The 11,878-nt window shown below is 46.1% G+C and overlaps 1 protein-coding gene across 3 annotated transcripts in view; it reads left to right on the top strand.

Annotated features, from left to right (window-relative positions):
* The window catches only part of mark4a (MAP/microtubule affinity-regulating kinase 4a), a 61,129-nt gene that overhangs the window by 31,638 nt on the left and 17,613 nt on the right, over window positions 1-11,878 (top strand). For all 3 annotated transcript variants that reach the window (XM_037762715.1, XM_037762714.1, XM_037762716.1), the window contains exons 4-8: window positions 3,186-3,234; window positions 3,542-3,607; window positions 6,690-6,760; window positions 6,855-6,911; window positions 7,359-7,595. In XM_037762715.1, the coding sequence (XP_037618643.1) occupies window positions 3,186-3,234; window positions 3,542-3,607; window positions 6,690-6,760; window positions 6,855-6,911; window positions 7,359-7,595 (480 nt within the window). The remainder of the gene's footprint in view (window positions 1-3,185; window positions 3,235-3,541; window positions 3,608-6,689; window positions 6,761-6,854; window positions 6,912-7,358; window positions 7,596-11,878) is intronic.

An 11,878-nucleotide genomic window follows, 5' to 3' on the forward strand; every position in this document is an offset into this window, starting at 1 on the left:
GGAGGAGAGTTGACAATGAGGAGGAGAGTTGACGATGAGGAGGCGGAGGTGACGATGAGGAGGAGAGGTGACGATGAGAAGGAGGAGGTGACGATGAGGAGGAGGAGTTGACGATGAGAAGGAGAGTTGACGATGAGAAGGAGGAGTTAACGATGAGGAGGAGAGTTGACGATGAGGAGAGTTGACGATGAGAAGGAGGAATTGACGATGAGGAGGAGTTGACGATGAGGATAGTTGACGATGAGAAGGAGGAGGTGACGATGAAGAGGAGTTGACGATGAGGAGGAGGAGTTGACGATGAGGAGGAGGATTTGACGATGAGAAGGAGGAGTTGACGATGAGAAGGAGAGTTGATGATGAGGAGAGTTGACGATGAGGAGGAGGAGATGACGATGAGGAGGAGGAGTTGACGATGAGAAGGAAGAGTTGACGATGAGGAGGAGGAGGTGACGATGAGAAGGAGAGTTGACGATGAGGAGGAGGAGATGACGATGAGGAGTTGATGATGAGGAGAGTTGACGATGAGGAGGAGGAGATGACGATGAGGAGGAGGAGTTGATGATGAGGAGAGTTGACGATGAGGAGGAGAGTTGATGATGAGGAGAGTTGACGATGAGGAGGAGGAGGTGACGATGAGAAGGAGAGTTGACGATGAGGAGGAGGAGATGACGATGAGGAGGAGGAGTTGACGATGAGGAGAGGTGACAATGAGGAGGAGGAGATGACGATGAGGAGGAGACGATGAGAAGGAGAGTTGACGATGAGGAGGAGGAGATGAGGATGAGGAGGAGAGTCGCCGGTTCTCAGCGACGGCCTTTTGTTGAGGGAGTGTAGAGTTGGCTTGGAGAGCTGGCTCACATTTAATCCCCCGCTCTGCTCCATCTATCCCCCCAGACTAGATAGATCCAGACTAGATAGATCCAGACTAGATAGATCCAGACTAGAGAGATCCAGACTAGAGAGATCCAGACTAGAGAGATCCAGACTAGAGAGATCCAGACTAGATAGATCCAGACTAGAGAGATCCAGACTAGAGAGATCCAGACTAGATAGATTCAGAAGAGATAGATCCAGACTAGAGAGATCCAGACTAGAGAGATCCAGACTAGATAGATTCAGAAGAGATAGATCCAGACTAGAGAGATCCAGACTAGATAGATCCAGACTAGATAGATCCAGACTAGAGAGATCCAGACTAGAGAGATCCAGACTAGAGAGATTCAGACTAGATAGATCCAGACTAGATAGATTCAGACTAGATAGATCCAGACTAGATAGATCCAGACTAGAGAGATCCAGACTAGAGAGATCCAGACTAGAGAGATCACTCACAGAGTAGAAGTTGAAGTTGGTCTGTTTCTGGCTGCAGATCCATCACGTGTGTGTGTGTGTGGGGGGGGGGGGGGTCTTTGATGGTTGTTGCTTTGATGGTCCTCACAAGTTCTCATTTGGATGAATATCAGAGACAGGAAGTGATTATTACATTTGTGTGCTTGTCCTGGTCCGACCCCGATCTCTTAGGGGTCTAAGTTCTGAGTGCACGTTAGTGTGCTATAAGTTCTGAGTGCACGTTAGTGTGCTATAAGTTCTGAGTGCACGTTAATGTGCTATAGAGACTATAGACACGGGGTCATTTAATGTAATCTATGAAGTGTTGTATTAAAACAGTACTCTTCGTACGGTACCGCCACACTCACAATGGACCGTTTCAAAAATGAACAAAATGAGCGCAGCGAAATCAAAGATATCGTCTGTTTTCATTCCACACCTTCTTCTTTCTTATCCAAACTACATTACCCACAATGCAACTCGGCCACTAACATTTTGGTCGGAGATTGAGGTGTGTGTGTGTGATGCCAGACATCAGACTGGCAACACGTCATCCAGAGTCAGCTTTCACACTGAGATCTGAGGCTCATACGATACGTGAATATTCACCGTCAGTCTGCTGAATGATGCTAGCATGGCGAGCTAACGTTAGTAATACAGTCATACATTAACGTTCTAGCAGCATCAGACTAAATCTCAGCCTGTAGATCGAACAGTTGCTTATTAACAGACAACACTCAGCCCAGCGGGGTTCAGTCAGATATGTAGAGATGTCTGGATCAGTAATATCCTCCACTGTGTTGGACGGGGGAAGACTGAAGGGACGTGGTGGCGATCATCCTTCATTTATTACTCAGGTATCGCCAACGCTCGGGTTCAGGCAAGGTCACTAAATAATTATTAGACACGTGTATAACACAAACGTTTGTATAAAAAGAGATGAATGCAGACAAACTTGTCAAAAGTACAATCCAAACATACGTCAGATTACATTGAAGTCTATGAGATCTTCAGTTTTCTATCCCCCTAAAGGGGGCGTGGCCTTGACCTTTAGGGAAGAACCCATATGTGGCGGTCTGATGTATTCAGGTGTGTGATGTAACCTGGAGCCTCTAACAGAGATGAGGAGCTACAGACGTCTGGTCAGCTCCAGATTTAGTCTTCAGCCCCAACCGATGCCGACTCAAGTGACATCACTCGAGGACATTTATCAAACATCTTGCAGCTTCATCTGGAGCCACAAAAGGCTTCATTCAACCTTATACAACACCTGGAAACATATTCTGACGTTCCCCTTGTCCATGCTAATAGAATCTGTGGCTACAGTATGTAACCGATGTAAAGGCTCGATGCGCTCACTGACAATAAAGAGAACGACTACGGAGGATTCACAAGACGTTAGTCTGAACTTACACCATCCAGGTGAGTTTCTGTACCGCTGACCGGGACGTCCTCGGGACTCTCATGAACTTATTTCAGGTCAGTTTAGTGGACGGATTGTTAACATGTTGGTGATGATCCACATCTGAGATTCAGTGGATTTGGTTTCTCAGGCTGTGAAAATAATAATGATGATTAAGAGAATAAAACTGTTTCTTCACAAGAAGAATCTTTTAACCTCGAATAGTAATTTCATTCCCACATGGCAGCCTGACATGAGAGCTAAAGACTGAGTCAACCCCTAAAGAATGGACATGGTTCTCTGGCATGTAAAAGAACACGAAGCCCTCGTTGCTGCACTTTAAATCACAGATCTACGTCAGCGTGAGGAGCCGATGTGAAACACTCAAACACCAGATCTACTAACTGTATGTTTAATGTTATCAAGACGTTAAAACTCTGTTTCTTCTTCTCAGCTCTTTCGGGAGGTACGAATAATGAAAGGCTTAAATCACCCTAACATAGGTAAGGCACACACATACATCTCTTATGTGTGTCTTAGTGTGCGTCCATGCGTGTGTGTTTTGTGTCCATGTGTGTGTGTGACCAGATGGAAGTGTAATGCTTTGAATCAGCTTCAGAGCATCCGCTGACCGAACATCTCAGGCCTCGTATCGAGGTCACGAGGTCGGATTCTGTAAAGCTGAAACTCCATATGGATATAAAAGCCCACAGCATTAGTTGGTATTAAGACAGACAGGCAGACGGCTGAGCTGTTTATATATAAATATATAGATATGATTTTAATCTATGTCTGTGTCTGTTACTACAGTGCAGCTGTTCGAGGTGATTGAGACTGATAAGACCCTTTACCTAATCATGGAGTACGCCAGTGGAGGTGAGTACATCGGCCGTCACGTCCAGGAAACACTACGAGCTGCTCCAACAGGGAGCTCTTACACAGATGTGATCAGTATGTCAATCATTTTACATTTTAGTTCCTCCATTTGGTGAAACAGTGGCTAAAGGGTAAAACTGCAGAAACTCTGGCACATTGAGGTTTTTTCCTCCAAATCTGAAATACTGTTTAAAGAAGATCAATACCACTCTCATCTCTGTATGCAACATATACAGTAAAGCCAGAAGAACAGAACCAGGCTAGCTGTTTCCAGTCTTTATGCTAAGCCCACTAAATCTACCAGAAATGACAGACCAACACAGAAGGTATCAGACACTAAACCCACAAAACACCCAACACAACGTAAACCCAGAGAGCCAACTGAAGGTGTTGACCCTCTGCAGACACACAACCAACTGAGCAGCCAACCTGCTGATATAGCCTCCCAGCAGGCTGATTGCCAGCAGCTGAGGCTGATCTCAGGTGATACCAATGACTCCTGATGAGCAAGGAGAGAAACCTGCAGCCAGATCTAACCTGAACCACTAACCCTCTGACCAGAACACCACACAGATCTAACCAGAACCACTAACCCTCTGACCAGACCACCACACAGATCTAACCTGAACCACTAACCCTCTGACCAGAACACCACACAGATCTAACCAGAACCACTAACCCTCTGACCAGAACACCACACAGATCTAACCTGAACCACTAACCCTCTGACCAGACCACCACACAGATCTAACCTGAACCACTAACCCTCTGACCAGAACACCACACAGATCTAACCTGAACCACTAACCCTCTGACCAGAACACCACACAGATCTAACCTGAACCACTAACCCTCTGACCAGAACACCACACAGATCTAACCTGAACCACTAACCCTCTGACCAGAACACCACACAGATCTAACCTGAACCACTAACCCTCTGACCAGAACACCACACAGATCTAACCTGAACCACTAACCCTCTGACCAGAACACCACACAGATCTAACCTGAACCACTAACCCTCTGACCAGACCACCACACAGATCTAACCTGAACCACTAACCCTCTGACCAGAACACCACACAGATCTAACCTGAACCACTAACCCTCTGACCAGAACAGAGTCAAAACCAAGTCAAATTATTTCACCCTTTCATTGTAAAATATAAAGTGATGTGAGTTGTTCAGAGTTTTTGGAGCTAATAGTAATTGTACTCTCTTTACCCATCAGAACCCACTCTGAGATAGTGGGACCATGTAGGCCCAGTGCGGGACCATGTAGGCCCAGTACGGGACCATGTAGGCCCTGTACGGGACCATGTAGGCCCAGTACGGGACCATGTAGGCCCAGTACGGGACCATGTAGGCCCAGTATGGGACCATGTAGACCCAGTACGGGACCATGTAGACCCAGTACGGAGCAGACTCTATGCAGTCATGGTGCTGCTGTTTAACTTTTAAACACATTGCATCTGATGCTGCTCTCCTTTTATTTCTGCTTCCATTTCTCTTTTTGGTTCCATTTGTTCCAGTTTCTTGTCGACAATCCCCCGTTTTTTTTTGTGTTCTGGCCCAAAACGTATCGTTTGCTGACGGTGACCTTGGAGAATGTCACAGACACAGTTTCAAATGTGGTTTTCTTTCATGCCCACATTACTTTAAAAACGACCATAAGGAGGTATAACGGAGTTGTAGTGGTGCCATAATGCCTGTGAAGACCAACATGTACTATCTATCTTCATATACAGTATATTTAAGTGTGTATAATATGATATCCAACAACATCTAATGCCGTGGTTCCCAACCTGGGGTCCGGGCTCCCCTCAGGGGGACGCCGACGATCACAGGGTGGTGCTCTGAGATTTATTCATGTAGAACTAAAATCATAAAAACACCCTTACTGGATAATTTATAGAAAAGTCTGTCTATAAAACTATTTTAAAAAGATTTTGCTGTAGTAGCAAAATCTAAATATTCCGCTTCTATCCGTATTTGTTGGCGTTTAGCCTTTCAAAAACAACATTTTCACTGCAGTCAAAAACCTGTTCTCCCGTTTGACGCACAAAATTCAACCCGACCTCAGTAATCTTCGTACAGTCTCTAAAGCGTTCTTCTTTTTCTTCATTGAAAAAAGCTTTTCAGTCATCGAGAAGATTTCTATCTAATATTTCCTGACATGAGCGAAAGCTTCTGTGGCAGCAGTGAGAAAGATGGTGTGAATCCATCTAAATGTAGGCCGATGCCAAATTGGTATAAGCTGATTAATGATCTACTGTACGGGGGTTTAACAGCAGCGCAGAAATAGAACAGTAGAATATACACAGGATATTCCCATTCAGATCAACGTAGCAGGATGGTCCGAGAGACAAACAGACTCTACTGCGCAGACTCTGGCTCCAAATGACCTCAACATCTCCAGATGGGAGCTCCCGCATCGGGGATGTTTAGGCTTCACTTTAGTCCAGTGGGAGGAAGTGGAGACGCGTCATCCATCTATATATACACCTTCTGTGTACCAGTCCAAGTAGAACTGGAGCTGCATACTGTAACCCCACCAGACCAAGTAGAGCTGGAGCTGCATACTGTAACCCCCCCAGTCCAAGTAGAGCTGGAGCTGCATACTGTAACCCCTCCTGAGTGTATTGAATTGAGCAACGGTGCATTTTATATCTTGTGAATTCAACTTTTTCTTTTTGAAGAGGAAGGAGTTATATTTACTCTGCTCACTTACATAAAACGAGATATAACGTGCAGCTTTAGGAGTGCTCGTACAGAGCCAGGCTAGCTGCAGCTTCACATTGAATGGACAGTCAGGATAATGTTATAATTAATAAGCGTATTACCCAAAATGTCAAATGATTCCTTTAAGTCTGTGTGTGCATTCTCTGTTCCTCGCGGCTTCAAGACCAAATTTCCCCCTCGAGGACAATAAAGTTGAAGTCTTGACAGCACTTGTGCCTTATAAATATTAATAACTGAATTGATGTGATTGGAATAGATTGTGTCCATCAGCAATATAGAATCAAATAAGAGTATATGGCTGTAATGCGTCTGACAGATGTGTTTGTGCTGCTCACAGGTGAAGTGTTTGACTACCTCGTGTCTCATGGGAGGATGAAGGAGGTTGAAGCCAGAGCCAAATTCCGACAGGTACGAACGCGTCGCCTCTTGATGCCCACGTTGTACCGGTCCTCAGTATTAACTGTCAGCACCTGATCTTTGTCTGTCTGTCTCCTGTCCACAGATTGTCTCCGCTGTCCACTACTGCCACACCAAGAACATCGTCCACAGAGATCTGAAGGTGAGAAGCTCAGGTGATGTTTTGGGTCTGCTTTCAGAGACGGTGGATTAAGGCTAGTCCAAGACGAGGACGTCTCCTCCGCTGACAGAATACACTGAACAGAAAGTTATAATCTGGGACTAGTCTTAATCTGGGACTAGTCTTAATCTGGGACTAGTTTTAATCTGGGTCTTTGAACGAAGGGCCCTTTAGCATTTTAATGGCGCAGTGAAGCAGTGATGAAGCTGTGGAGGGTCGAAGGCAGTCCGAGCTGCTCCTGCTCTAATACATTATTACAGTCTGAGTCATGTACAGTATCTATGTTGTTGGACATTTCTCATTCCTCTTTCTCCTCCCCCATCCCTCTGTTTCCTCTCCCCTTCCCTCCCCAACGTCTTGTTCTCTCTCCCTCCTGCTGTCCATCCTTGCCTCCTCCTCCTCCTCTGCATCACTATACGTATGACTCAGGCGGAGAACCTTCTGCTGGACGCCGACGCCAACATCAAGATCGCCGACTTTGGCTTCAGCAACGAGTTCACGCTGGGCAACAAGCTGGACACGTTCTGTGGCTCGCCGCCCTACGCCGCTCCTGAGCTTTTCCAGGGCAAGAAGTACGACGGGCCTGAGGTGGACGTCTGGAGTCTCGGAGTCATCCTCTACACGCTGGTCAGCGGCTCGCTGCCCTTCGATGGGCAGAACCTGAAGGCGAGTGGATGGGAGGAGGGACGGTCTGTCTGTCTGTCTGGGTTATCCTCTGGGGTTTATATGGTAACACTAACGGGTTTACAGTTATTGAAATGTTTCCAACAACCACGTGATTTAGTCAAGGAAAGAACTGAGGCAGTGTGATTCTTAAAAGCTTGAAAATAATCTTTAGTAGGGGCAGGGAAAAAAATCCATTCACCTATGTATCGTGATTTGTTTTGTTTGTTTCAATTTCTAAATAGATGTTTTTATGCCAGAATGGATATATCTGCTTCATTTGAGTCTATGTGGAGGTAGAAGAAAGTTACCGCTTTTATTGTGGTGGTCTGAGTAACGTGACGTCATATCCGTATCCATATTCCATATCCGTCACCCAAAACAAACCTCAGCGAGCCGAAACTAGAATGTCTAAAACGTTGGAGGATCGTCGTGGATCCGACCTGCACCGTCACATGTTAAATCCAGCGTGGTAAACACTACACATCCAGTAAAGGATGGAAACACTTTGGGTTTCACACATTGACAGGAAAAGCAGAGCTAGACAGAGCAGAGCTAAAGCTGCATGCTGACTCTGTCACGGACAGGAAACGTTATGGTATGGAGGTAACGTTATGGTATGGAGGTAACGTGGAGGTGGAGCCGGCCGTCGCTCTCGTCTCCGTGATCAAATGGGCCGACGCTACGACTGTAGAGCACCCAGATACTGACATTTGTGTTCTCTGCATTGAAACGGCCCCGATGGAGCTGACCATGGATGGATAAAGAGAACGGAGCTGACGGGAGAGTTAAAGACCACCTTGGAGAAGAGGACACGGTTAATGTGGCTTCATCCTTTTCATGCGGTTTTGTCTCAGTATCTGTTGGTGGACCGTGGTGGCAACCCTGAACCGTTCAGGTTATTACATTATTATATGTCCATAGCTTGCTAATATTGACCATTTAAGGGACTCAACGTAAGAATCAGAAACAGCTTGTTAACAGTGTCACCTGAGGCCGTTAAGTCAATGACATTCAGCGAGCGAGCATCGGTCAAAACGACACACACGAGACTGAACGTGATTGACAGGCATCATGTTGATCAACATTAGCAACATTAGCAGCTAAAACCATAATATCACTCTATATTTCAGCTGCTTGGCAGTAATGTTAGCTGACCAGACCAAGGTCTCTCCATGAATGGAAGGCCGATGTTGATCCTAGTCTTAACTTTTCCTGCTTCAGCCTCCCGACTGTGGTCAGAAGGACCAAGAGGGACACCGTAGTTTAGGTTTCCTGGACCGGAGTCCATATTTTACTCTCTCTGGAGTTAACCGGAGAGCTGGTCGTTTGTTGGCGTTAGCGTACTCCATTTCTAACCGAACGTTAGCTACGGTTGCACACTGTTAGCCCTGTAAGCAGAGCTGAAATTAAAGGCACTCGCCAGCGTGTACGACATCACATCCGTTGCATTTTCCCCAAAAACGGTCCCTGGCTCTTCACGTTAAAATCAGTCTACAGGCTTAGAGAGGAAACCCAGAAAGTCACAGAAGATCTAATTAAAAAAAAAAAACGTTGTTAATGTTCTTGTCCCCTGCAGTACGACCTCCTAAACAAACTAAAAACAGTATTTTAATCCAAAATCCAGCAGATGGCAACGGATGGCCCCCTAGAGCTCCACCAGAGGATGGAGACAAATGTGTATTTAACCCCTCTCATATGTGACCGTATCCCAGCCGACTGCCTGCAGTGAGGGACCTGCAGCAGACACCGTTACATCAGACGAGTCCTATCAGAGAAATTCTGTTGGATTTATTGTTATTAAAAGTTCAACATAATCCAAAGCGCCAGTTATGAGCAGAGAAGTCAGAATTTATTATGTCGTATTATGTGCATCATGCTGACACTGCTATAATGCCCAATGCAGAAGTAGCCTCTTCTCAAATAGCATTCAAGGCATATGGAGGGTTAGAGCGTCTGGGTGCAGAGTTTGAATCTGAAATGTGTCTAACGTGTAACATGTGATGGATGTGTAACGTGTGTAACATGTGATGGATGTGTAACTCCTGACGGATGTGTAACATCATGTGATGGATGTGTAATGCATGACGGATGTGTAACGCGTGACGGATGTGTAACTCCTGACAGATGTGTAACGCGTGATGGATGTGTAACTCCTGACAGATGTGTAACGCGTGACGGATGTGTAACGTGTGACGCGTGATGGATGTGTAACTCCTGACGGATGTGTAACGCGTGACGGATGTGTAACGCGTGACAGATGTGTAACACGTGACGGATGTGTAACGCGTGACGGATGTGTAACGTGTGACGCGTGATGGATGTGTAACTCCTGACGGATGTGTAACGCGTGACGGATGTGTAACGCGTGACGGATGTGTAACGTGTGACGCGTGACGGATGTGTAACGCGTGACGGATGTGTGACGCGTGACGGATGTGTGACGCGTGACGGATGTGTAACGCGTGACGGATGTGTAACGCGTGACGGATGTGTAACGTGTGATGCCTGATGGATGTGTAATGCGTGACAGATGTGTAACGTGTGACGGATGTGTAACGTGTGACGGATGTGTAACGCGTGACGGATGTGTAACGCGTGACGGATGTGTAACGTGTGACGGATGTGTAACGTGTGATGGATGTGTAACATCATGTGATGGATGTGTAACATCATGTGATGGATGTGTAACGCGTGATGGATGTGTAACGTGTGATGGATGTGTAACGTGTGATGGATGTGTAACATCATGTGATGGATGTGTAACATGTGATGGATGTGTAACATCATGTGATGGATGTGTAACGCGTGACGGATGTGTAACGTGTGATGGATGTGTAACGTGTGATGGATGTGTAACATCATGTGATGGATGTGTAACATCATGTGATGGATGTGTAACGTGTGACGGATGTGTAACGTGTGATGGATGTGTAACGTGTGACGGATGTGTAACATCATGTGATGGATGTGTGACATGTGATGGATGTGTAACGTGTGATGGATGTGTAACATCATGTGATGGATGTGTGACGTGTGATGGATGTGTAACGCGTGACGGATGTGTAACGTGTGACGGATGTGTAACGCGTGACGGATGTGTAACGCGTGACGGATGTGTAACGTGTGATGCCTGATGGATGTGTAATGCGTGACAGATGTGTAACGTGTGACGGATGTGTAACGTGTGACGGATGTGTAACGCGTGACGGATGTGTAACGCGTGACGGATGTGTAACGTGTGACGGATGTGTAACGTGTGATGGATGTGTAACATCATGTGATGGATGTGTAACATCATGTGATGGATGTGTAACGTGTGATGGATGTGTAACGTGTGATGGATGTGTAACATCATGTGATGGATGTGTAACATGTGATGGATGTGTAACATCATGTGATGGATGTGTAACGCGTGACGGATGTGTAACGTGTGATGGATGTGTAACATCATGTGATGGATGTGTAACATCATGTGATGGATGTGTAACGTGTGACGGATGTGTAACGTGTGATGGATGTGTAACGTGTGACGGATGTGTAACATCATGTGATGGATGTGTGACATGTGATGGATGTGTAACGTGTGATGGATGTGTAACATCATGTGATGGATGTGTGACGTGTGATGGATGTGTAACGCGTGACGGATGTGTAACGTGTGACGGATGTGTAACGTGTGACGGATGTGTAACATGTGATGGATGTGTAACGTGTGATGGATGTGTAACGTGTGACGGATGTGTGACGTGTGACGATGTGTGTCGTGTGACGGATGTGTGACGTGTGATGGATGTGTAACGTGTGATGGATGTGTAACGCGTGACGGATGTGTAACGTGTGATGGATGTGTGACGTGTGATGGATGTGTAACGTGTGACGGATGTGTAACATCATGTGATGGATGTGTAACTTGTGATGGATGTGTAACTTGTGATGGATGTGTAACGTGTGACGGATGTGTAACGTGTGACGGATGTGTAACGTGTGACGCGTGATGGATGTGTACCGTGTGATGGATGTGTGACGTGTGATGGATGTGTAACGTGTGACGGATGTGTAACATGTGACGGATGTGTAACATGTGACGGATGTGTAACGTGTGACGGATGTGTAACGTGTGACGCGTGATGGATGTGTAACGTGTGATGGATGTGTGACGCGTGATGGATGTGTAACGTGTGACGTGTGATGGATGTGTGACGTGTGATGGATGTGTAACGTGTGATGGATGTGTGACGTGTGATGGATGTGTAACGTGTGATGGATGTGTAACATCATGTGAT

The sequence above is a fragment of the Sebastes umbrosus genome, unplaced genomic scaffold (assembly GCF_015220745.1).
Source record: "Sebastes umbrosus isolate fSebUmb1 unplaced genomic scaffold, fSebUmb1.pri S34, whole genome shotgun sequence".
NCBI classification, from domain to species: domain Eukaryota; kingdom Metazoa; phylum Chordata; class Actinopteri; order Perciformes; family Sebastidae; genus Sebastes; species Sebastes umbrosus.